Below are 27789 nucleotides of genomic sequence, written 5' to 3'. Positions count from 1 at the left end.
GTTGTTGGGGTTTAGAAACCTCGTAGTTGTGGTGCCGTTCATCATCTTTAACCTCATTTGTTGTTGGGGTTTAGAAACCTCGTAGTTGTGGTGCCGTTCATCATCTTTAACCTCATTTGTTGTTGGGGTTTAGAAACCTCATAGTTGTGGTGCCGTTCATCATCTTTAACCTCATTTGTTGTTGGGGTTTAGAAACCTCGTAGTTGTGGTGCCGTTCATCATCTTTAACCACATTTGTTGTTGGGGTTTAGAAACCTCATAGTTGAGGTGCCGTTCATCATCTTTAACCTCATTTGTTGTTGGGGTTTAGAAACCTCGTAGTTGTGGTGCCGTTCATCATCTTTAACCTCATTTGTTGTTGGGGTTTAGAAACCTCGTAGTTGAGGTGCCGTTCATCATCTTTAACCTCATTTGTTGTTGGGGTTTAGAAACCTCGTAGTTGAGGTGCCGTTCATCATCTTTAACCTCATTTGTTGTTGAGGTTTAGAAACCTCGTAGTTGAGGTGCCGTTCATCATCTTTAACCTCATTTGTTGTTGGGGTTTAGAAACCTCGTAGTTGTGGTGCCGTTCATCATCTTTAACCTCATTTGTTGTTGGGGTTTAGAAATCTTGTAGTTGTGGTACCGTTCATCATCTTTCACCTCATTTGTTTTTCAGGGTTTAGAAACCTCGTAGTTGTGGTACCGTTCATCATCTTTCACCTCATTTGTTTTTCAGGGTTTAGAAACCTCGTAGTTGTGGTACCGTTCATCATCTTTCACCTCATTTGTTGTTGCGGTTTCGAAACCTCGTAGTTGAGGTGCCGTTCATCATCTTTAACCTCATTTTTTGTTGGGGTTTAGAAATCTTGTAGTTGTGGTGCCGTTCATCATCTTTAACCTCATTTGTTGTTGGGGTTTAGAAATCTTGTAGTTGTGGTGCCGTTCATCATCTTTAACCTCATTTGTTGTTGGGGTTTAGAAATCTTGTAGTTGTGGTGCCGTTCATCATCTTTAACCTCATTTGTTGTTGGGGTTTAGAAATCTTGTAGTTGTGGTGCCGTTCATCATCTTTAATCTCATTTGTTGTTGCGGTTTAGAAATCTTGTAGTTGTGGAACCGTTCATCATCTTTAACCTCATTTGTTGTTGCGGTTTAGAAACCTCGTGGTTGAGGTGCCGTTCATCATCTTTAACCTCATTTGTTGTTGGGGTTTAGAAATCTTGTAGTTGTGGAACCGTTCATCATCTTTAACCTCATTTGTTGTTGGGGTTTAGAAACCTCGTGGTTGAGGTGCCGTTCATCATCTTTAACCTCATTTGTTGTTGGGGTTTAGAAATCTTGTAGTTGTGGTGCCGTTCATCATCTTTAATCTCATTTGTTGTTGCGGTTTAGAAACCTCGTGGTTGAGGTGCCGTTCATCATCTTTCACCTCATTTGTTGTAGGAACTTCTTTTTGCCTTTTGCGATTGGTTTCACCTTGGAGATTGAACTAATCTGAGACTATGAAAATGGTAGAACAGCTTCAAATATTTCCTGACTGAATAAAAAGGTAATAGGTATACAACTTGAGAATGGCTGAAGTGATCTAATTCAACCTTGGTACAGGTATGTATAATGATATAAACAACAACAACAACAACAGGCATTTTAAAGGCCATTTTCCCTACTAGAGCGGGGGTTTAGCCTTGCGGTCCCCATGACAATCTTCTCCATTTTGCCCTATTTTCTGCATCTCTCCTTGTTAACCCCCTTGCCCGCATTTCTTCTTCCACCATCTTCAGCCAAGTCTTTCTCGGTCTTCCCCGTCCTCTACTTCCTTCTACATTCATTTCCATCACTCTTCTCAACCAGTCACTTTCATCCTTCCTCAACACATGACCAAACCATCTCAACCTGTTCCTCTTCACAGCATCAATCACAGGCTCTATTCCCATCATCTTTCACAATTCATCATTTGTCTTCCTCTCTCTCAACGATACTCCGCACATCCGTCGAACCATTCGCATTTCCACCCTTTTTTTTTTTTTTTTTTTTTGTTGTATACAAGATCGAGGCTCGTGAAAGAGCTAACATTAATCACACAAAAAGACAAACCGACACACAAAACACAAAAAACAAGGGGAGCGGCAGACAAGATGGGGAGAGAGGGGGAAGGACACAAAAGAGAGGGGGAAGAGGGGGAAGGACACAAACACAACATTTGAGAGCAGGGACATCAGGAGGACTTGGGGGGAGGTGGGAGAGGAATAAAACATATGAACACTGCAAGGACTCTGGGGTGAATTACCGGGGGTAGAAAAGATCAAGGTTATTGATGGGGGAAGATAAGAGATGGTGGTGAACAGCTGTTTTAAAGACCTGGAGGGAGGAGTGGGATTGAAGGGAGTGGGGGAGTTTGTTCCAGAGGCGGGAGAAAAGGGGAATGAAAGAGTGAAGGTGAGCAGAGAGCCTAGACTTTGGCAGTTTAACCATAAGAGGGTTGCAGGCAGATCTTGTGCGACCTGAAGGAATATTGGGGGGACAGAGCACAGAGAGAGCTGGGGGAGCAAGGCCTGAGAGGAGTCGGTAGAAGACAGAAAGACCACCAACCTGCCTGCGGTGAGTGAGTGAAAGGCCCTCGGTGTTGACTACATCGCAGGAGATTCCAATGATTCTGAAAGCTTTGGCCTCAACAGCGTGAAGCCGAGCAAGGTGTGAGGCAGGAGCACCAGCCCAGAGGGGGGAACAGTATTCCATTGAGCTGCGGATGAAAGCCTTGTATGTGGTGAGGAGCTCAGGTGTGCCAAGGAAGGACTTCGCACGACGGAGGATGCCCAGTCGGTGACTGGCTTTGGAGGCCAGCTTGGAAATGTGGTTTTCCCAAGAAAGATCATGGCAGATAGTGAGACCCAAAAGCTTGAGCGACAGAACTTCTTGGAGAGGATTGTTGAGAAAGTAGATGGGAGGGTTGTCCAGTCGGTCCTTTCGGAGAGACATTGTAAGAGTGTGAGATTTGTCAGGATTGAAAGACATGTTCCACTTGTTTGACCAGTCTGTGATTTTGTCCAGGTCTGCAGAGAGTGAGGAGGCTGCAGACTGCCGATCTGAGGGATGAGGAATGGAGCAACAGAGAGTAGAGTCGTCAGCAAAGAGATAGAGAGGATTTTCAAGAGAGTCAGAGAGATCATTGATGAAGACCAGAAAAAGCACAGGACCCAGAACACTATCTTGGGGAACTCCAGCCTGAACAGGAAGAGGAGATGAAACCTTTCCAACCTTCGTTGCTGCTCTACGTTCATTATCCATGTCTTGCTCCCATAAATCATAACACTTCTCACACATGCAGCATACACCTTTCCCTTCAGCTTCAACGACACTCCCCTCATCATCAGCACGCCACTCAGTTCCCGAAACTTCTTCCATGCACATCTCACTCAAGCAACAACCGTTGCCGAGTCTGATCCACCTTCTCCATTCAGCATGTCTCCGAGGTAGCAAAATGTTTTCACACCTTCCAGCTTCACGCCGTCTCCAAGATCCAACTCAACATTTCCTCCATCTGCAGCTCCCTCTGTGCACACCTTACATTTGAATGTAGCTGCCACACTGGTTAATGACCCTCTCAGACCACTACATTTTTGATGAACCCACTCAGCGCACATTGTACATTGAATGGAGTTCACTCCGACACCCTTCCTACACACAGCACAGGGCCACTTCCCAGTTCTTTCCACCTCACCACATGCTTTACCACTTGCCATCACCTTCGTCTTTCCGATATTCACCTTCAGACCTTTTGTCTCAATACAATCCTTCCACTTGTTCATCTTTTCCTTCAGTCCATCCATACTTTCTGCAATCAACACCAGATCATCTGCATACAACAACTCCCACGGTAAACCCTCCTTTACGTTCTGAGCCAGCACCTCCATCACAGCTACAAATAGTAGTGGACTTAGTACCGACCCCTGATGCACTCCCACCTTCACCTCAAACTCACCACTGTTCCCGTCCTTCGTCCTTACAGCTGTGCGCACTCTTTTGTACATTGCCATTACTACTCTGATCAACCATTCCTCCACTCCTAACTTCCTCAATGCCCATGTCAATACTTTGCGTGGAACCCTATCGAATGATTTCTCCAGATCAACAAACCCAAGAAACAACTTCTTCCTCTTCTCCATGTACTTCTCCTGCAACTGCCTCACAATGAAAAGCGCGTCTGTCGTTCCTCTTCCTGGCATAAATCCAAACTGCATTTCGTCGATCTTCACCTTCTTCCTTATCCTCCTCTCCAACACCCTTTCCAATGCCTTCATTCCATGCTCCAATAACTTTATCGCTCAGTACGAGCCACACTCCAGAGGGTCACCTTTCCCCTTGTATAGAGGGACGATGGTACTCAGTTCCCAAACCACTGGAATGCGGCCTGCTTTCACCACCAGATTACAGATCTCTGTCATTCTCTTCACACCCCAACTTCCTGCTGCCTTCAACATATCTCCCACAACTCCCGTCGGCCCTCCCGCTTTTCTACCCTTCATTGCTTTTATCGCTTCCTCAACTTCCTTCTCAGTTATCTTCTCTGCCGGACCTAAAACTGGGTTACTCTCCATGTTGCCATCCCATTCATTCTCTGTATTCAACAGCATTTCCATATATCTTTTCCATCTTCCTTTAATCCCATCTGGGTCGACAACGATTTGTCCCACTTCATCCTTCAAGCAACTCACCCCCATCGCATCACACCTCTTTCGCTATCTGCTTTGCAATCCTGAATACTGCTTTCTGACCCTCTTCCGAATCCAAGCGTTCTCCGAACATTTTCCTGCATGTCTCCTGCGCCTTTGCTACCTCTTTCTTTGCAGCCTTCCTGGCTGCCTTATAACTTTCATGCTCTGCTGTTTCTGCTCCCGTACCCTTCGACTTCTGCCACTCCTTGAACGTCTTCCTGTTCTCGTCAATCCTCTTTCCAACTTCATCATCCCACCACCATGTTTCTGAGTGCCTCGGTGGTCCTTTTGTCCATCCACATACCTCACCAACGGCTCCCAACAGACTAGCTTTCATTGACATCCAACCACTTTTAAGCTCAACCACATCATCCTCGACCCTACTCAGCCTCTCTTTTAATGCCTCCCTCACTGTCACCTCTTTCAACCTCCACACCTTCATTCTCGGTTGGGACTTCACGCGCCGAGGTCTCCTCGCACCTTTCACCCTTATGTCGCAGACAACCCAGTGGTGCTGTGAAACAGCCTCCTCCCCCGGGATCACCTTTGTGTCCCAGAGGTGCCCCCTATCTCGCCTACGCACCATCAGGAAGTCAACGGTTGTCGTCGACCCACCTGATGTGTATGTAACAAGCTTATTATCCTCTTTCTGGAACTGCATATTACAAATCAACAAATCAGCTCCATCAGCAAACTCCAAAATCCTTTCACCTTCTCCATTTCTCACACCATATCCGTAACCCCCATGAACTCCCTCAAAACCATCCATACTCCTTCCGACATGTCCATTTAGGTCTCCTCCTACCACAACAACTTCCTCATCTTTCACGTTTTCCATCAGCTTCTCTATCGCACACCAGAACTTGTCCTTCTCTTCATCGCTTCGACCAACCTGCGGAGCATACCCCGAGATGACGTTCACCAAGAGCTTTCCAATCATCATTTTCACCATCATCAACCTATCACTCACTCTAGTCACACTCACCACACTGTCTACAAACTCCTCAGAAAACAGGACACCAACACCATTCACGCCCTCCAGGCACCCTTGCCACATAAACTTGTATTTCTGCCCCTGCCTACCCTTCACCATTCTCACACCACTTCCCTTCCATCTCGTCTCTTGCACACAACATATGTCCACTCTTCTTCTGACCAATACTTCCACCACTTCTCCTGATCTCCCTGTCATTGTCCCTACATTCCATGTCCCAAACCTCAGAAACCGATCTCCACTTCGGGCTGTACCCTGCCCACACTGGCTGCCTGTCTCTGCTCGTGTGCATCACAAAATTTAAACACTATGTTATAAATCATTGTGTGGAACGGGACCTCACTCTCTCTCCGATTTGCTCACTCTCTATGAACCTCGGCGACGGCTTCGTTCAAGCGACGACTCTATGACCTTAGAGCCGCCGCGCACCAGCACCAAGTCGTTTGGCGAGAAATCCTTTTCCTTTGCTGCACCTCTGCTCTGGAATGACTTGTCTTCCTCTGTTCGACATGTTGACTCTCTTCCTGCCTTTAAACCTCCCTAAAAACCTATCTGTTTCACAAGTCTTTCAAAGTCTAAGTCCTGTTTTCCCTTTGGTTTGAGGTGGGACAGAGATCGAGAGTATGTCTGTGTACATGTGTGGGGGAGGGAGGGGAGGAGGATGGGGAGTACACATCTGTGGGTTTTGAATGCGGAGGGAGAGGAATAGGGCAAGCGTGAAGGTGTGTCTGTTGTGTGTGTATGTTTGTGTGTGTGTGTGTGCGGTGTGTTTGCGTTCGCATGATAATGTAAAGCGCCATGAGGGTAGTTTACTCTGCTTGATGGGGCTATATAAGACTCCTTTATTAGGTTTACTCTCCATGAAATGGAGAGTAACCCATTATTACTGCTAGAGTTTTTCTTATTATTATTATTCTTCCACCCTATTTTGCACCTCCGAAAACTTCATAATTAAGTTTCTCAGCAACCGCTGGTCGGATTGACAGGAAATTTTCATCAAATGATCGGCTAGGCTCGTAGAATTTTTTAATGCTAATGATGACGTCATAGGTCACGTGGTATGGGCGCCATCTTGTAAAACACCTTCAACTTTGCCCCTCTGTATCTCCGAAACGGCTCAATGGAAAAATTTGTGAAATGGCTCATTCTAAAGAACTCTGCAATGGGAACAAAAAACATGTGTATTGAGTATATCAAAAATGCTAACGTTAAGAGGTTAGAATTCGTCAAACACAATTTTTCTCCCCCGAAAATGGGATTTTTTTTCCCAGATGCTTAGTTAAAAAAAACTCAGAATGCAAAAATTTTCGAAGTCATACGTCACATGGTTCGGCCGCCATCTTGTTTTCCGTGAAAAAACACAAAAAACCCTTTTTCTCCGCAACGGCTGAACGGATCAAGCCCAAACTTGGCATGCATATTCGCATACCCATGACGAACAAAAAAGTCAGCGAGCACGACGTCATCCGACACGTGGTTTCAGAGTTATGACGTTTTAAAATTTCAAACGAGAAATGGAATCACCTCCATAATTTGTGGAGATATCGAGTGGAAACTTTACACAAATGTTCCTCATGGGGGGATGTTTCATCGTTACTTGAGACGTTTTGATAAGTCACATGGTTTGGCCGCAATAAATAATGGAAGTTTAAATTTTAAAAAGCTTGTAACTCTTGAACCACTGCATGGATCGACTTGAATTTTTAATGCAATGTGGCTCTCATCAAGCGAAACAAGTGTGCAAACTTTCAAGATGATTGGATGTACGGTCGCGAAGCTATAAGTCTTTATTGTTGAAAGAAGAAGAAGAAACGCACCATTTTGTCTTTCCAGAACGTGCTCACGATAACGCGATCTCCCGCGGTCATTTGAACTTCAAAAAAAAATTTAATTGTAGATTTGTCAATAGATGAGGCATATTAACAAACGAATGAAACAGATTTGCTCAAATTCTGACTATTTTTAACTCGATCGTATGTCACTGAAAGTAAGCCCATCAAAGCGCGTACGTAATACACGAAAATACAGTGGCCCATTTGCGCATGTGCAAACATCCATCCACATATTACGTACGCGTCCACACGTGACCTTGCGCTCCAGCGCTACCATTTGCGCATGCGCGATGTTTTCAGCGTTTAAGTGCTTCGTTGCACCACCTGCGCATGCGCAGGGTTGGCGGGATTGACGCATTAGAATGTTTGGTGCTGTGCGAGAAGGAAATGGCTGTCATGGTCGTAATTGGTCTTGAAATTTGCGCAAATAAATGCCCTACACGATGCCGTTTATTTCGTCAAAATCCATCCAGCCGATCTGAAGTTATATGAAGAAATGCATTTACGTCGTGACGTCATCACGCGATTTTCGAATGCAGACGTCTTTTCGGAAATTAAATAAAGATAGAAATCGAAATGAATCATGTCCGCGATCTGCGCATGCGTGGTTTTCTCAGTCGCTTTTCAGTGGCATCGCAGTGCAACCCATCTGCGCATGCGCCAGCTATTGAAAATTGGGTCGCCACTGCAAAATCCAAGATGGCCGCCACCATGTATGTCTGAACCTTGCAACCTGCATATCTTGAAAAATAAGCAAAGTAGCAACTTCTAATTTGGTGTGTGGGTGTATCTAGGCACAAGGAAGAACGCTATCGAAAATTGGGTCGCCACGTCAAAATCCAAGATGGCCCCACCGTATATATGTCTGACCTTGCAACCTGCATATCCTGAAAAATAAGCGAAGTAGCAACGTCTAATTTGGTGTGTGGGTGTACCTAGGCACAAGGAAGAACGCTATCGAAAATTGGTGGTCGCCACGTCAAAATTCAAGATGGCCGCCACCATATATATATGTCTGAACCTTGTGAGCGGAATATCTTGAAAAATAAGCAAAGCACCAACTTCTAATTTGGTTGTGTGGGTGTATCTAGGCATAAGGAAGAACGCTATCGTAAATTGGGGTCGCCACGTCAAAATCCAAGATGGCCACCACCATATCTATGTCTGAACTTTGTGAGCGGAATATCTTGAAAAAATAAGCAAAGACCAACTTCTAATTTGGTGCGTGGGTGTATCTAGGCATAAGGAAGAACGCTATTGAAAATTGGGGTCGCCACGTCAAATCCAAGATGGCCGCCACCATATATATGTCTGACCTTGCAACCTGCATATCTTGAAAAATAAGCGTGTGTGTGTGTAGGGGGGGTGTGTGTGTGCGTGTGGGGGGAGGGGTGTGCGGGTGTTTGTGTGTGTGTGCATGTGTGTTAGGGTTGGGGGGGGGTGGGGGATGTGTGCATGTGTTTGTGTGTGTGTTAGGGGTGGGGGGGGGGGTATGTGTGTGTGTGTGTGTGTGTGTGTGTGTGTGTGTGTGTGTGTGTGTGTGTGTGTGTGTGTGGTGTGTGTGTGTGTTGGGGTTGGGGGGGGGGGGTGTGCATGTGTGTGTGTTAGGGGTTGGGGGGATATGTTGTGTGTGTGTGTGTGTGTGTGTGTGTGTGTGTGTGTGTGTGTGTTGTGTGTGTGTGTGTGTGTGTGTGTGTGTGTGTGTGTGTGTGTGTGTGGTGGGGGTGGGAGGACGTGTGCATGTGTTTGTGTGTGTATGTGGGTGGGGGGTAGGGGGAATGTGTGTGTGTGGGGGGATGTGTGTGTGTGTGTGTGGGGGGGGGGGGGTGTGGGGGTGTGTGTCAGGGGATGTGTGTGTGGGATGTGTCTTGGGGGTGGGGGGAGGGGGTTGTGCATTTGTCTGGATATGTGTGTGCGTGTGGGGGGAGTGTGTGTGCGTCGTGTTTGTGTGTGTGTGTGGATATGTGTGTGTGTGTGTGTGTGTGTGTGTGTGTGTGTGTGTGTGTGTGTGTGTGTGTGTGTGTGTGTTGGGGGTGGGGTGTATGTGTGTGTGTGTGTAGGGGGGATGTGTGTGTGTGTGGGGGTGGAGGGATGTGTGTGTGTGTAGGTGGGGGGGGGGGTTGGTGTGTGTGTTTGGGGGGAGGGGTGTGGTGGGGGGTTAGGGTGGGGGGATGTGTGTGTGTATTGTGTGTGTGTTGTGTGTGTGCATGTGTGTGAGTGTGTTGGGGGTGGGGGGATGTATGCGTGTGTTTGTGTGTGTGTTAGGGGTGGGGGGGTGTAGTGTGTGTGTGTGTGTGTGTGTGATGTGTGTGTGTGTGTGGGTGTGTGTGTGTTTAGAGGGGTGTGCGTATGGGGGGAGGGTGTGGTGGGGGTAGGGGGGATGTGTGCGTGTGTTTGTGTGTGTTAGGGGTGGGGGGATTTGTGTGTGCATGTGTGTGTGTGTTGGGGTGGGGGGGGGGGTGTAGAGATGTGTGTGTGTGTTTGTGTGTGTGTATGTGGGGGAGGGGCGGGGTGGGTGGAAGGGGGATGTGCGTTTGTGTGGATATGTGTGGGTGTAGTGGAGGGAGGGGTGTGGGGGTGTTTGTGTGTGGGTGTGTGTTGTTGTGTTGTGTGTGTGTGTGTGTGTGTGTGTGTGTGATGTGTTTGTGTGTGTGTGTGTGTGTGTGTGTGTGTTGTGTGTAGTGGTGGGGGGTGGGGAGTGTTTGTGTATGTGGAGGGGGGGTTGGTGTGCGATGTGGGGGGAGGGGTGTGGGAGGGGGTAGGGGGGGATGTGTGTGTGTGTGTGTGTGTGTGTGTGTGTGTCGGGGTTGTATCCAAGGGGGTTGTGTCAAAGCATGTCCAAATGAAAGTGGGGTTGTATCACAAGTGGGTGTTGTATCAAAAGTGGGGTTGTATCAACAGTGGGGTTGCATCAAAAGTGGGTGCGAGTAAACCGGTCATCACTGCCAGCAGTTTTAAAGTGGGCAGTTCTAGTTATTATTATTATTATTATTATTATTATTATTATACGTCGTTGTAATTGTCATGGTTCTCTTTTTGAGGCAATGTTTTTATGGCCGGATGCCTTTCCTGACGCCAACCCTCTTAGTGTCTCTTACGACACGCAGGGATACGGTGTACCTCTATCTATCCAGGGTACACACTGGGAAACGTTTAAAACATGGAAATTCTGGGCGGGTGGGGGGGGGGGGGGGGGGCGTCAGCATCACGGCTGCGGTTTATAAACATATTTAAATAATATTTAAACAAAACCATGAAAAACAATCTGGAAAAGTCTCTGTGTGAACGTGGATTTGAGAAAGCAGGAGCAGAGGTGGAAGAAAAAACGAGATATAGGGGGCGGGGCACAAGTCGAGACGAGGAGGAGAGCGAACAAGCACGTGTCCGGGAGGAGAGGAAGAATTAATATAGAGTTTTTTTGTTGTTTATTTGTTTGTTCTGTTTTCAAAACGCTGGACAACAAGGGTAAGATGTTCGTGAGAGGTAGGGGAGAAAAGAAAATCAAAGAAACAAGCAAATACTATGAGGAAAGAACCCATATTCACAAAACACTGACGGGGGTGGGGGGGGGGGGGGGGGGAGCCTGGAGAGACCAGGCTGCGCACGAGACGCGAACAAAAAAACGACAAATTACATTCAAATTAGCAACAACTACAAAACCAAACCAAATAGAAACACAATAACACATACACAACAAAATACCCAGTGGAAATTTGACAAAGACACGAACGGGAAAACACTCAAACTTTGATGCCGTGGAGAGATCGAAGCAAGTCTCGTCGCCCGAGGGACCGGAAGTCTATTGTATAATGATGTCTATGTACAATGATGTAAAGATTAACTGATTAGATTTGGGGTCAAAGATCAAATCTGTAATTGGTCTATAACTTGAGAATGGCTGAAGTGATCTAATTCAAACTTGGTACAGATATGTATTATGATTTAAATATTATCTGATTAGATTTTGTTGGCCTGAGGTCAAAGGTCAGAGGTCATGTCAGGTAAAAATGTGATAACTTGAGAACAGCTGAATCGATTTAAAGCAAACTTGGTACAAGTATTATAATGATGTAATAATGTGGGCGGAGTCATATCGTTCAACGTCGTGACGTCGAAGAGCGTCGTGCTTGTTGATCATTGTTATCACAATGTTTCCTTTTCACTTTTGTCTTTTGCATTGCCAAGGAAAACCTGGAATTCCACCACACTTTTGGCAATTGTTTAAAAGTCTTTTTTTTTTTCTTTTTTTTTTGCAAATGTCAACTTGTCTTGTCATATTGCAACATAGTCTTTGAGACTATATATGGTCATTCATGTGAATTTCCTTGACATCGACAGTTGATCTTTTTAATTGAATAAGCTTATCTTGTATAAATGATAGATTTTTTTCCTTGCTGCAGAGCTGGAGGCCGGGAACCGTTTATTTGAAGATCAGGTCGCTGCACGCCGCCGCAAAAGCACTGCCATCATCGGTGACTTACAGCCATTGGTGCAAGCATTGCCTGAACTGGAAAGTTTGTTTGAAATTACAGACGAGCTAAAAAGAAGGTAAGTAACCTGGAGTTTTAACATTTTCAGTGGTAAAATACCTGCCCCAATATTTAAGGTAAAAGCAGTGATAACTCTCTTTCTAATTTTGGTTTAATGAGGACAAGCAGGCTTTCATCTTTCGAATTTTGGTTTAATGAGGACAAGCAGGCTTTCATCTCTTTCTAATTTTGGTTTAATGACGACAAGCAGGCTTTCATCTCTTTCTAATTTTGGCTTAATGATGACAAGCAGGCTTTCATCTTTCGAATTTTGGTTTAATGAGGACAAGCAGGCTTTCATCTCTTTCTAATTTTGGTTTAATGACGACAAGCAGGCTTTCATCTCTTTCTAATTTTGGTTTAATGATGATAAGCAGGCTTTCATCTTTCGAATTTTGGTTTAATGAGGACAAGCAGGCTTTCATCTCTTTCTAATTTTGGTTTAATGACGACAAGCAGGCTTTCATCTCTTTCTAATTTTGGCTTAATGATGACAAGCAGGCTTTCATCTCTTTCTAATTTTGGCTTAATGACGACAAGCAGGCTTTCATCTCTTTCTAATTTTGGTTTAATGAGGACAAGCAGGCTTTCATCTTTCTTATTTTGGTTTAATGATGACAAGCAGGCTTTCATCTCTTTCTAATTTTGGCTTAATGACGACAAGCAGGCTTTCATCTCTTTCTAATTTTGGCTTAATGACGACAAGCAGGCTTTCATCTTTCTAATTTTGGTTTAATGATGACAAGCAGGCTTTCATCTTTCTAATTTTGGCTTAATGATGACAAGCAGGCTTTCATCTTTCTAATTTTGGTTTAATGACGACAAGCAGGCTTTCATCTTTCTAATTTTGGTTTAATGACGACAAGCAGGCTTTCATCTTTCTTATTTTGGTTTAATGACGACAAGCAGGCTTTCATCTTTCTAATTTTGGTTTAATGATGACAAGCAGGCTTTCATCTTTCTAATTTTGGTTTAATGACGACAAGCAGGCTTTAATCTTTCTTATTTTGGTTTAATGACGACAAGCAGGCTTTCATCTTTCTAATTTTGGTTTAATGATGACAAGCAGGCTTTCATCTCTTTCTAATTTTGGTTTAATGACGACAAGCAGGCTTTCATCTCTTGCTAATTTTGGCTTAATGACGACAAGCAGGCTTTCATCTTTCTAATTTTGGTTTAATGACGACAAGCAGGCTTTCATCTCTTTCTAATTTTGGTTTAATGATGACAAGCAGGCTTTCATCTTTCTAATTTTGGTTTAATGACGACAAGCATGCTTTCATCTCTTTCTAATTTTGGTTTAATGATGACAAGCAGGCTTTCATCTCTTTCTAATTTTGGCTTAATGACGACAAGCAGGCTTTCATCTTTCTAATTTTGGTTTAATGATGACAAGCAGGCTTTCATCTCTTTCTAATTTTGGTTTAATGACGACAAGCAGGCTTTCATCTTTCTAATTTTGGTTTAATGACGACAAGCAGGCTTTCATCTCTTTCTAATTTTGGTTTAATGAGGACAAGCAGGCTTTCATCTCTTTCTAATTTTGGTTTAATGATGACAAGCAGGCTTTCATCTCTTTCTAATTTTGGTTTAATGATGACAAGCAGGCTTTCATCTCTTTCTAATTTTGGTTTAATGACGACAAGCAGGCTTTCATCTCTTTCTAATTTTGGTTTAATGACGACAAGCAGGCTTTCATCTTTCTAATTTTGGTTTAATGATGACAAGCAGGCTTTCATCTCTTTCTAATTTTGGTTTAATGACGACAAGCAGGCTTTCATCTTTCTAATTTTGGTTTAATGACGACAAGCAGGCTTTCATCTCTTTCTAATTTTGGTTTAATGATGACAAGCAGGCTTTCATCTCTTTCTAATTTTGGTTTAATGATGACAAGCAGGCTTTCATCTTTCTAATTTTGGTTTAATGACGACAAGCAGGCTTTCATCTCTTTCTAATTTTGGTTTAATGATGACAAGCAGGCTTTCATCTCTTTGTAATTTTGGTTTAATGATGACAAGCAGGCTTTCATCTCTTTCTAATTTTGGTTTAATGATGACAAGCAGGCTTTCATCTCTTTCTAATTTTGGTTTAATGATGACAAGCAGGCTTTCATCTCTTTCTAATTTTGGTTTAATGATGACAAGCAGGCTTTCATCTTTCTAATTTTGGTTTAATGATGACAAGCAGGCTTTCATCTCTTTCTAATTTTGGTTTAATGATGACAAGCAGGCTTTCATCTTTCTAGTTTTGGTTTAATGATGACAAGCAGGCTTTCATCTTTCTAATTTTGGTTTAATGACGACAAGCATGCTTTCATCTCTTTCTAATTTTGGTTTAATGATGACAAGCAGGCTTTCATCTCTTTGTAATTTTGGTTTAATGATGACAAGCAGGCTTTCATCTCTTTCTAATTTTGGTTTAATGATGACGAGCAGGCTTTCATCTCTTTCTAATTTTGGTTTAATGATGACAAGCAGGCTTTCATCTCTTTCTAATTTTGGTTTAATGACGACAAGCAGGCTTTCATCTTTCTAATTTTGGTTTAATGATGACAAGCAGGCTTTCATCTCTTTCTAATTTTGGTTTAATGACGACAAGCAGGCTTTCATCTTTCTAATTTTGGTTTAATGATGACAAGCAGGCTTTCATCTCTTTCTAATTTTGGTTTAATGACGACAAGCAGGCTTTCATCTTTCTAATTTTGGTTTAATGATGACAAGCAGGCTTTCATCTCTTTCTAATTTTGGTTTAATGACGACAAGCAGGCTTTCATCTTTCTAATTTTGGTTTAATGATGACAAGCAGGCTTTCATCTCTTTCTAATTTTGGTTTAATGAGGACAAACAGGCTTTCGTCTTTCTAATTTTGGTTTAATGATGACAAGCAGGCTTTCATCTCTTTGTAATTTTGGTTTAATGAGGACAAACAGGCTTTCATCTTTCTAATTTTGGTTTAATGATGACAAGCAGGCTTTCATCTCTTTCTAATTTTGGTTTAATGACGACAAGCAGGCTTTCATCTCTTTCTAATTTTGGTTTAATGATGACAAGCAGGCTTTCATCTCTTTCTAATTTTGGTTTAATGATGACAAGCAGGCTTTCATCTCTTTCTAATTTTGGTTTAATGACGACAAGCAGGCTTTCATCTCTTTCTAATTTTGGTTTAATGATGATAAGCAGGCTTTCATCTCTTTCTAATTTTGGTTTAATGACGACAAGCAGGTTTTCATCTCTTTCTAATTTTGGTTTAATGACGACAAGCAGGCTTTCATCTTTCTTATTTTGGTTTAATGAGGACAAGCAGGCTTTCATCTCTCTAATTTTGGTTTAATGAGGACAAGCAGGCTTTCATCTCTTTCTAATTTTGGTTTAATGACGACAAGCAGGCTTTCATCTCTTTCTTATTTTGGTTTAATGAGGACAAGCAGGCTTTCATCTCTTTCTAATTTTGGTTTAATGATGACAAGCAGGCTTTCATCTCTTTCTAATTTTGGTTTAATGACGACAAGCAGGCTTTCATCTCTTTCTAATTTTGGTTTAATGATGACAAGCAGGCTTTCATCTCTTTCTTATTTTGGTTTAATGACGACAAGCAGGCTTTCATCTCTTTCTAATTTTGGTTTAATGAGGACAAGCAGGCTTTCATCTCTTTCTAATTTTGGTTTAATGACGACAAGCAGGCTTTCATCTCTTTCTAATTTTGGTTTAACGACGACAAGCAGGCTTTCATCTCTTTCTAATTTTGGTTTAATGACGACAAGCAGGCTTTCATCTCTTTCTAATTTTGGTTTAATGACGACAAGCAGGCTTTCATCTCTTTCTAATTTTGGTTGAATGACGACAAGCAGGCTTTCATCTCTTTCTAATTTTGGTTTAATGACGACAAGCAGGCTTTCATCTCTTTCTAATTTTGGTTTAATGACGACAAGCAGGCTTTCATCTCTTTCTAATTTTGGTTTAATGATGACAAGCAGGTTTTCATCTCTTTCTAATTTTGGTTTAATGATGACAAGCAGGCTTTCATCTCTTTCTAATTTTGGTTTAATGACGACAAGCAGGCTTTCATCTCTTTCTAATTTTGGTTTAATGATGACAAGCAGGCTTTCATCTCTTTCTAATTTTGGTTTAATGACGACAAGCAGGCTTTCATCTCTTTCTAATTTTGGTTTAATGATGATAAGCAGGCTTTCATCTCTTTCTAATTTTGGTTTAATGACGATAAGCAGGCTTTCATCTCTTTCTAATTTTGGTTTAATGACGACAAGCAGGCTTTCACCTCTTTATAATTTTGGTTTAATTATGACAAGCAGGCTTTCATCTCTTTCTAATTTTGGTTTAATGATGATAAGCAGGCTTTCATCTCTTTCTAATTTTGGTTTAATGATGATAAGCAGGCTTTCATCTCTTTCTAATTTTGGTTTAATGACGACAAGCAGGCTTTCATCTCTTTCTAATTTTGGTTTAATGACGACAAGCAGGCTTTCATCTCTTTCTAATTTTGGTTTAATGACGACAAGCAGGCTTTCATCTCTTTCTAATTTTGGTTTAATTATGATAAGCAGGCTTTCATCTCTTTCTAATTTTGGTTTAATGATGACAAGCAGGTTTTGTCTCTTTCTAATTTTGGTTTAATGACGACAAGCAGGCTTTCATCTCTTTCTAATTTTGGTTTAATGATGACAAGCAGGTTTTCATCTCTTTCTAATTTTGGTTCAATGATCACAAACAGGCTTTCATCTCTTTCTAATTTTGGTTTCATGATGACAAGCAGGCTTTCATCTCTTTCTAATTTTGGTTTAATGACGACAAGCAGGCTTTCATCTCTTTCTAATTTTGGTTTAATGACGACAAGCAGGCTTTCATCTCTTTCTAATTTTGGTTTAATGATGACAAGCAGGCTTTCATCTCTTTCTAATTTTGGTTTAATGATGACAAGCAGGCTTTCATCTCTTTCTAATTTTGGTTTAATGACGACAAGCACGCTTTCATCTCTTTCTAATTTTGGTTTAATGACGACAAGCAGGCTTTCATCTCTTTCTAATTTTGGTTTAATGACGACAAGCAGGTTTTCATCTCTTTCTAATTTTGGTTTAATGACGACAAGCAGGCTTTCATCTCTTTCTAATTTTGGTTTAATGAGGACAAGCAGGCTTTCATCTCTTTCTAATTTTGGTTTAATGATGACAAGCAGGCTTTCATCTCTTTCTTATTTTGGCTTAATGACGACAAGCAGGCTTTCATCTCTTTCTAATTTTGGTTTAATGATGACAAGCAGGCTTTCATCTCTTTCTAATTTTGGTTTAATTATGATATGCAGGCTTTCATCTCTTTCTAATTTTGGTTTAATGATGGCAAGCAGGTTTTTGTCTCTTTCTAATGTTGGTTTAATGACGACAAGCAGGCTTTCATCTCTTTCTAATTTTGGTTTAATGATGACAAGCAGGTTTTCATCTCTTTCTAATTTTGGTTTAATGATCACAAACAGGCTTTCATCTCTTTCTAATTTTGGTTTAATGATGACAAGCAGGCTTTCATCTCTTTCTAATTTTGGTTTAATGATGACAAGCAGGCTTTCATCTCTTTCTAATTTTGGTTTAATGACGACAAGCAGGCTTTCATCTCTTTCTAATTTTGGTTTAATGAGGACAAGCAGCAGGCTTTCATCTTTCTAATTTTGGTTTAATGATGATAAGCAGGCTTTCATCTCTTTCTAATTTTGGTTTAATGAGGACAAGCAGGCTTTCATCTCTTTCTAATTTTGGTTTAATGATGATAAGCAGGCTTTCATCTCTTTCTAATTTTGGTTTAATGACGACAAGCAGGCTTTCATCTCTTTCTAATTTTGGTTTAATGAGGACAAACCGGCTTTCATCTCTTTCTAATTTTGGTTTAATGATGACAAGCAGGCTTTCATCTCTTTCTAATTTTGGTTTAATGATGATAAGCAGGCTTTCATCTCTTTCTAATTTTGGTTTAATGACGACAAGCAGGCTTTCATCTCTTTCTAATTTTGGTTTAATGATGATAAGCAGGCTTTCATCTCTTTCTAATTTTGGTTTAATGATGACAAGCAGGCTTTCATCTTTCTAATTTTGGTTTAATGAGGACAAGCAGGCTTTCATCTCTTTCTAATTTTGGTTTAATGACGGCAAGCAGGCTTTCATCTCTTTCTAATTTTGGTTTAATGACGACAAGCAGGCTTTCATCTCTTTCTAATTTTGGTTTAATGATGATAAGCAGGCTTTCATCTCTTTCTAATTTTGGTTTAATGAGGACAAGCAGCAGGCTTTCATCTTTATAATTTTGGTTTAATGATGACAAGCAGGCTTTCATCTCTTTCTAATTTTGGTTTAATGAGGACAAGCAGGCTTTCATCTCTTTCTAATTTTGGTTTTATGATGATAAGCAGGCTTTCATCTCTTTCTAATTTTGGTTTAATGATGATAAGCAGGCTTTCATCTCTTTCTAATTTTGGTTTTATGATGATAAGCAGGCTTTCATCTCTTTCTAATTTTGGTTTAATGATGATAAGCAGGCTTTCATCTCTTTCTAATTTTGGTTTAATGACGACAAGCAGGCTTTCATCTCTTTCTAATTTTGGTTTAATGATGATAAGCAGGCTTTCATCTCTTTCTAATTTTGGTTTAATGACGACAAGCAGGCTTTCATCTCTTTCTAATTTTGGTTTAATGACGATAAGCAGGCTTTCATCTCTTTCTTATTTTGGTTTAATGACGACAAGCAGGCTTTCATCTCTTTCTAATTTTGGTTTAATGAGGACAAGCAGGCTTTCATCTCTTTCTAATTTTGGTTTAATGACGACAAGCAGGCTTTCATCTCTTTCTAATTTTGGTTTAACGACGACAAGCAGGCTTTCATCTCTTTCTAATTTTGGTTTAATGACGACAAGCAGGCTTTCATCTCTTTCTAATTTTGGTTTAATGACGACAAGCAGGCTTTCATCTCTTTCTAATTTTGGTTGAATGACGACAAGCAGGCTTTCATCTCTTTCTAATTTTGGTTTAATGACGACAAGCAGGCTTTCATCTCTTTCTAATTTTGGTTTAATGACGACAAGCAGGCTTTCATCTCTTTCTAATTTTGGTTTAATGATGACAAGCAGGTTTTCATCTCTTTCTAATTTTGGTTTAATGATGACAAGCAGGCTTTCATCTCTTTCTAATTTTGGTTTAATGACGACAAGCAGGCTTTCATCTCTTTCTAATTTTGGTTTAATGATGACAAGCAGGCTTTCATCTCTTTCTAATTTTGGTTTAATGACGACAAGCAGGCTTTCATCTCTTTCTAATTTTGGTTTAATGATGATAAGCAGGCTTTCATCTCTTTCTAATTTTGGTTTAATGACGATAAGCAGGCTTTCATCTCTTTCTAATTTTGGTTTAATGACGACAAGCAGGCTTTCACCTCTTTATAATTTTGGTTTAATTATGACAAGCAGGCTTTCATCTCTTTCTAATTTTGGTTTAATGATGATAAGCAGGCTTTCATCTCTTTCTAATTTTGGTTTAATGATGATAAGCAGGCTTTCATCTCTTTCTAATTTTGGTTTAATGACGACAAGCAGGCTTTCATCTCTTTCTAATTTTGGTTTAATGACGACAAGCAGGCTTTCATCTCTTTCTAATTTTGGTTTAATGACGACAAGCAGGCTTTCATCTCTTTCTAATTTTGGTTTAATTATGATAAGCAGGCTTTCATCTCTTTCTAATTTTGGTTTAATGATGACAAGCAGGTTTTGTCTCTTTCTAATTTTGGTTTAATGACGACAAGCAGGCTTTCATCTCTTTCTAATTTTGGTTTAATGATGACAAGCAGGTTTTCATCTCTTTCTAATTTTGGTTCAATGATCACAAACAGGCTTTCATCTCTTTCTAATTTTGGTTTCATGATGACAAGCAGGCTTTCATCTCTTTCTAATTTTGGTTTAATGACGACAAGCAGGCTTTCATCTCTTTCTAATTTTGGTTTAATGACGACAAGCAGGCTTTCATCTCTTTCTAATTTTGGTTTAATGATGACAAGCAGGCTTTCATCTCTTTCTAATTTTGGTTTAATGATGACAAGCAGGCTTTCATCTCTTTCTAATTTTGGTTTAATGACGACAAGCACGCTTTCATCTCTTTCTAATTTTGGTTTAATGACGACAAGCAGGCTTTCATCTCTTTCTAATTTTGGTTTAATGACGACAAGCAGGTTTTCATCTCTTTCTAATTTTGGTTTAATGACGACAAGCAGGCTTTCATCTCTTTCTAATTTTGGTTTAATGAGGACAAGCAGGCTTTCATCTCTTTCTAATTTTGGTTTAATGATGACAAGCAGGCTTTCATCTCTTTCTTATTTTGGCTTAATGACGACAAGCAGGCTTTCATCTCTTTCTAATTTTGGTTTAATGATGACAAGCAGGCTTTCATCTCTTTCTAATTTTGGTTTAATTATGATATGCAGGCTTTCATCTCTTTCTAATTTTGGTTTAATGATGGCAAGCAGGTTTTTGTCTCTTTCTAATGTTGGTTTAATGACGACAAGCAGGCTTTCATCTCTTTCTAATTTTGGTTTAATGATGACAAGCAGGTTTTCATCTCTTTCTAATTTTGGTTTAATGATCACAAACAGGCTTTCATCTCTTTCTAATTTTGGTTTAATGATGACAAGCAGGCTTTCATCTCTTTCTAATTTTGGTTTAATGATGACAAGCAGGCTTTCATCTCTTTCTAATTTTGGTTTAATGACGACAAGCAGGCTTTCATCTCTTTCTAATTTTGGTTTAATGAGGACAAGCAGCAGGCTTTCATCTTTCTAATTTTGGTTTAATGATGATAAGCAGGCTTTCATCTCTTTCTAATTTTGGTTTAATGAGGACAAGCAGGCTTTCATCTCTTTCTAATTTTGGTTTAATGATGATAAGCAGGCTTTCATCTCTTTCTAATTTTGGTTTAATGACGACAAGCAGGCTTTCATCTCTTTCTAATTTTGGTTTAATGAGGACAAACCGGCTTTCATCTCTTTCTAATTTTGGTTTAATGATGACAAGCAGGCTTTCATCTCTTTCTAATTTTGGTTTAATGATGATAAGCAGGCTTTCATCTCTTTCTAATTTTGGTTTAATGACGACAAGCAGGCTTTCATCTCTTTCTAATTTTGGTTTAATGATGATAAGCAGGCTTTCATCTCTTTCTAATTTTGGTTTAATGATGACAAGCAGGCTTTCATCTTTCTAATTTTGGTTTAATGAGGACAAGCAGGCTTTCATCTCTTTCTAATTTTGGTTTAATGACGGCAAGCAGGCTTTCATCTCTTTCTAATTTTGGTTTAATGACGACAAGCAGGCTTTCATCTCTTTCTAATTTTGGTTTAATGATGACAAGCAGGCTTTCATCTCTTTCTAATTTTGGTTTAATGACGACAAGCAGGCTTTCATCTCTTTCTAATTTTGGTTTAATGATGATAAGCAGGCTTTCATCTCTTTCTAATTTTGGTTTAATGAGGACAAGCAGCAGGCTTTCATCTTTATAATTTTGGTTTAATGATGACAAGCAGGCTTTCATCTCTTTCTAATTTTGGTTTAATGAGGACAAGCAGGCTTTCATCTCTTTCTAATTTTGGTTTTATGATGATAAGCAGGCTTTCATCTCTTTCTAATTTTGGTTTAATGATGATAAGCAGGCTTTCATCTCTTTCTAATTTTGGTTTTATGATGATAAGCAGGCTTTCATCTCTTTCTAATTTTGGTTTAATGATGATAAGCAGGCTTTCATCTCTTTCTAATTTTGGTTTAATGACGACAAGCAGGCTTTCATCTCTTTCTAATTTTGGTTTAATGATGATAAGCAGGCTTTCATCTCTTTCTAATTTTGGTTTAATGACGACAAGCAGGCTTTCATCTCTTTCTAATTTTGGTTTAATGACGATAAGCAGGCTTTCATCTCTTTCTAATTTTGGTTTAATGATGATAAGCAGGCTTTCATCTCTTTCTAATTTTGGTTTAATGACGACAAACAGGCTTTCATCTCTTTCTAATTTTGGTTTTATGATGATAAGCAGGCTTTCATCTCTTTCTAATTTTGGTTTAATGACGACAAGCAGGCTTTCATCTCTTTCTAATTTTGGTTTAATGACGACAAGCAGGCTTTCATCTCTTTCCAATTTTGGTTTAATGACGATAAGCAGGCTTTCATTTCTTTCTAATTTTGGTTTAATGACGATAAGCAGGCTTTCATTTCTTTCTAATTTTGGTTTAATAACGACGAGCAGGTTTTTGTCTCAGATAAATAAATTAATACAATAAATTGTAAAAAAAAAATTTTAAATCCATTTTACCTTCAGGCTGTAACACAACAAAATGTGAAAAACTCAAGGGCTGTGAATACTTTGAGTTTGACATGAATGTCCTTTGACCCAATAATGGTGGGGACCCCATGGAAATGCTGCGTAATATAAAATTTGAATTCAAGTCCTCAGTACCCCTTTTCTTCTTCAAGTCCTCAACCCCTTCTCCCCAACCCCCTTTCCATCCCAGCCCCAAATTCACAACTCCAAGTCTTCAACCACCATTCCCCTCATAAAAGTGAGAGCACATACTTACATCGATCACATTGTTACTTCAGATAGTTCAACAGACTTGCAATACAAAATTGCAATACCCGGACATTAAACGAGGCCATTGCCATTCATTCTTACAACAGATAGATAGATACACCGACACATAAAGGAAAATAGATGGATAGATAGATAGACAGACACACGGGGGGAAGTGTGTGTGCGTCTGTCTGTCTGTCTGTCTGTCCGTGAGTGAGTGAGTGATTATATAATTGATTCTTGGTGCTGCACGAGTTTTTAGGCAAGCAGTTTTTGAAAATTCTGGATTTTTTTTTAATTTTACTGCATTAAAAAAAAAAATCACTCTATAAAGGTAATATAATATGATCTCTGACCCCATTCCTCAGTGTGTGTAGGGACGTGTTTTACGCCCCACCTAAAATTGATGATACAGACAGGCCATTTTGCTCATCGACTGGCGCCAAGGTCGTTTCTCCCCAGATGTACACAGGATCACACACTGTCGAAAATCACACCTGGACAAAATTACAGACTGGTCAAACAAGTGGAACATGTCTTTCAATCCTGACAAATCTCACACTCTTACTATGTCTCTCCGAAAAGACCGACTGGACAACCCTCCCATCTACTTTCTCAACAATCCTCTCCAAGAAGTTCTGTCGCTCAAGCTTTTGGGTCTCACTACCTGCCATGATCTTTCCTGGGAAAACCACATTTCAAATCTGGCCTCCAAAGCCAGTCGCCGACTGGGCATCCTCCGTCGTGCGAAGTCCTTCCTTGGCACACCTGAGCTCCTCACCACATACAAGGCTTTCATCCACAGCTCAATGGAATACTGTTCTCCCCCTCTGGGCTGGTGCTCCTGCCTCACGCCTAGCTCGGCTGCACGCGGTTGAAACCAAAGCTTACAGAATCATTGGAATCTCCCACGATGAAGCCGATTGTGAGGGCCTTTCTCTCTCTCACTGCAGGCAGGTTGGTGGTCTTTCTGTCTTCTACCGACTCCTCTCCGGCCTTGCTCCCCCAGCTCCATCTGCTCTGTCCCCCAAATATTCCTACAGGTCGCACAAGATCTGCCAGCAACCCTCTTATGGTTAAACTGCCAAAATCAAGACTCTCTAGTCACCTTCACTCTTTCATTCCTCTTTTCTTCCGCCTCTGTAACAAACTCCCTCACTCTCTTCAATCCCACTCCTCCCTCCAGGTCACCTGTTCACCACCATCTCTTATCTTCCCCCATCCAAAACCTTGATCTTTTTTACCCCTGTTAAATCACCCCAGATCCACTTTTTTGAAATACCGACTTCTTTCCTGGAAGTCTAAGCAGTGTCCATGTGTTTTATACCTCTCCCCCCCCCCACCCCCTTCCCATGCCTCCTTCCCCCAAGCCCTCTCCCTCCCACAGATCTCCCGTTGTCCCTGTTCTCTACTGTTGTACTTGTATGCTTCCCTCTCTCTCCCCATCTTGTCTCCCACGCCCCTTATTATATGTTTTATGTGTCAGTTTTTTTTTTTTGGTGATTTATGGTAGCTCTGGTAGCTCTGTGGTAGCTCTGACACGAGCCTCAATCTTGAATGCAAAAAAACAACAACAACAAAAAACACGGTCTCGTACAAAAGCTGTTATTGGGAGAGGAGGTGAAACACCATCAAAGCACGGCAGAACAACATTGGGAATTTGTTTTCGTTCTGGACTCGTCGACTGACATTTGCTTGGCTATTTCAATTTTGATAGATATCTGATCATGTATATAAATCGACTAATGAGATGTTTTCCTCCATTTTGACGTGCACATTGTTCGACCTCTAAATGCCCTCCAAAAGCAACGCATGATGGGACCCCAGCATTCATTGTCGTGGACTGTTGCAGGCCTGTGTTACACCACCGCACGTTTTACACACCTTTGCACAAATGGTCTGTGTTACTCCTGTTGCAGGCCGGTGTTACACCACCGCATGTTTTACACACCTTTGCGCAAATGGTCTGTGTTACTCCTGTTGCAGGCCTGTGTTACACCACCACACGTTTTACACACCTTTGCCCAAATGGTCTGTGTTACCCCTGTTGCAGGTCTCTGTTACACCACCGCACGTTTCACACACCTTAGCACAAATGGTCTATGTTACTCCCAAATTATGGTCGCTCTGGCTGCTGTTAGACTTTCAAAGACTGCCTCTTTTGATGAAACCCTGGCATTGTATATACTTTACCATGGTCAGCTCTCCTATTTGGTATACACTACCAGTCAAGAGTTTTAGAACACCTCAATTTTTCCAGTTTTTATTGAAATTTACACAGTTTTGATGTCCAGTGAATAACCTGAAATGGTACAAAGGTGAGCAGTAAACTGCTTGAGGTTAAAAAAAAGAGCTTAGGTTAGCAAAAATGGGAAAATAATGTAAATTGCACAGTTATATTGTAAAAAAAAAAAAGGCCTTCTTCAGGGAACAAGTAATGGGTTCAGAACTTACAGCTGTTCTGCAGCAATGTAAGTAAATTAAGCCTTGAAAGTTGATGCAAACAATTCCTACAGGTGTCCCAACCTCTGCTGATTACTTGATTACAAACCCCCTGTCTGCATGAAAGCAGTATTGGAACAGACTGTTATTACACCCTCTGAAGCATTATTTGGACAATATTGCACTGCAGGAAGTAGTATATTGGAAACTGGAGGAAACTCTGACAGGAAGAGGTCTGGCAGACCCAAAGCCACAACAGAATCAGAAGACAAGTTTCTGAGAGTCAACAGCTTGCGTGATAGGCGGCTCACAGGACAACAGCTTCAAGCACAGCTTAACACTGGTCGAAGTAAGCAAGTCTCAGTTTCAGCTATGAAGAGAAGACTTCGAGCTGCAGGTTTGACAGGTCGAGTGGCAGTAAGAAAGCCATTGCTAAGATGGCAAAATCAGAAAAAGAGGCTTGCCTGGGCCATGAAGCACCACCAGTGGACTACTGAAGACTGGAAGAAGGTCCTATAGACCGATGAATCAAAATTTAAAATCTTTGGTTCATCACGCATGGTTTTTGTATGCCGTAGAGTAGGCAAAAGGATGGTTTCTCAGTGTGTGGCACCAACTGTCAAACATGGAGGAGGAAGCGTGATGGTCTGGGACTCTTTTGCTGAATCCAAAGTCGGCGACTTGCACAGAGTGACTGACACCCTGAACCAAAAGGGCTACCACAGCATTTTGCAGCGCCATGCAATACAAAACAACAACAACCACCTTTGGAGGCCATTTTTTCCCCGCGGAGCAGGGGTTGGCCTTTTTCGGGCACCGTGGTCCCCTTTTTGAAGCAATGTTTTATGGCCAGATGCCCTTCCTGCTGCCAACTCTGTTAGTCGCCTCTTGCGATAAACAGGGAATTACCAGTGAGCTGGTACTCAATTTGCCGACCTCGGAAGGATGACAGGCTGAGTGAACCCCCCTGGTTCATTGCAGCGCCATGCAATACCCTCTGGTATACGCCTAGTTGGTCAGGGGTTCATCCTACAGCAAGATAATGACCCTAAACACACCTCCAGGCTATGTCAAAACTACCTTCGAAGAAAAGAACAAGACGGTAGGCTTCAAATCATGGAATGGCCAGCACAGTCTCCAGACTTAAACCCCATCGAGCTGGTTTGGCATGAACTGGACAGAAGGGTGAAAGCAAAGCAACCTACAAGTGCAATACATTTGTGGGAACTTCTGCAACAGTGTTGGGAAGAACTTCCCAAACAATATTTGATTTCCATTGTAGAAAGAATGCCACGAGTGTGTTCGGCAGTTATATCTGCAAAAGGTGGCTACTTTGCTGAGTCTAAAATTTAAATTAAATTTTGTTCAACAAAATGATTATATGATTTCTTTTTTATCTCCAATTGTTTATTTGTTCTTTGCTTAATTTCAGAGTACATTGAGACATTAAACTGCGTAAATTTCAATAAAAACTGGAAAAATTGAGGTGTTCTAAAACTTCTGACCGGTAGTGCATAGGGATTTTCCAGTTGTAACTGTTCTTGGATATGTTTTATTAAATGTTTCCCCATTGCCATATGAACTTCCCTCTCAGAGAATGCTCTTTTAATTTTTGGCAGTGACAGCAAAATGGATATGCCAAAGCAAGGCCGAATGAGTCGTGCTGCACGAAGAAAACTGCTGTGAGTTAACATGCTTACAACATGCATATGGCGGGTTCACATGGACCTGAAAATGGATTGCTTGGCAGTGTTGTGAAAACCAGGCTTGTGAGAAGTCCACATATTCGATGACAGAATTCGATATTTCAAGATTGATGTGGATAAAGCCATTTTGGGGTTTTCATTGATGTAACGCTCATAGTGGAGCTTGCACATAAATTACACGCAGAACAAACACATTGATAGACGTCAGTTCAGTTTATTGTGAATTACAATGACTTTTATAGCCAATGGACAAATACATATAATAGAAATGGGATTTAAAGCCAATAGTTCAGATGAGAACGTCAACCAGGTCTACCAATCCTCGGCTGTTTCTCAGAATATTCCTCCGCCACATGTACACACTTGTCTGTCCCATCATTGTAACCGTGTCTTGATTCCATTTGTGTAGAAAACATTTTTCCAGGTACACAGCCATTTCAGTACACAGGCCTTGATTTTATCATTCGTAAACTTGGTGGTGCCCAGATGTTCTTTGAATAGTCTCAATAAATTAAATCACAAGGTGACGATTCTGAACTGTGCAGGGGATGATTTAGAAATTCCCAAATAATCTCCACTAGTCTTAATTCCTGAATGAAGTGAAACCACGCTTGAGCAGAAAATGCAGCTTTCTCCGGCCCAGCCAAGATATGTATCGCGCTGGTCTCTTAAAACATGTCTGTCTTACCAATATTATATTTCCTCCAGGGATTTACCAATAGCTTTTACCAAAAGAAGGCCGCATTCCAGTGGATTGGGAACTGAGTACCCTCGTCCCTCTATACAAGGGGAAAGGTGACCCTTTACAGTGTGGCTCGTACCGAGCGATAAAGTTATTGGAGCATGGAATGAAGGTATTGGAAAGGGTGTTGGAGAGGAGGATAAGGAAGAAAGTGAAGATCGACGAAATGCAGTTTGGATTTATGCCAGGAAGAGGAACGACAGACGCGCTTTTTATTGTGAGGCAGTTGCAGGAGAAGTACATGGAGAAGAGGAA

At 41.2% G+C, this 27789-nt stretch overlaps 1 protein-coding gene across 1 annotated transcript in view; it reads left to right on the top strand.

Moving 5' to 3' along the window:
- Positions 1-27789, top strand: part of SLX9 (SLX9 ribosome biogenesis factor) — a 70819-nt gene that overhangs the window by 20230 nt on the left and 22800 nt on the right. Inside the window, exons 4-5 of the mRNA XM_078782628.1 lie at positions 11921-12068; positions 26706-26768. Coding sequence (XP_078638754.1) covers positions 11921-12068; positions 26706-26768 — 211 coding nt within the window. The remainder of the gene's footprint in view (positions 1-11920; positions 12069-26705; positions 26769-27789) is intronic.

The sequence above is a fragment of the Myxine glutinosa genome, chromosome 7 (assembly GCF_964187855.1).
Source record: "Myxine glutinosa chromosome 7, kmMyxGlut1.1, whole genome shotgun sequence".
Classification (NCBI taxonomy): domain Eukaryota; kingdom Metazoa; phylum Chordata; class Myxini; order Myxiniformes; family Myxinidae; genus Myxine; species Myxine glutinosa.
This window is presented reverse-complemented; position numbering and strand designations above follow the sequence as displayed.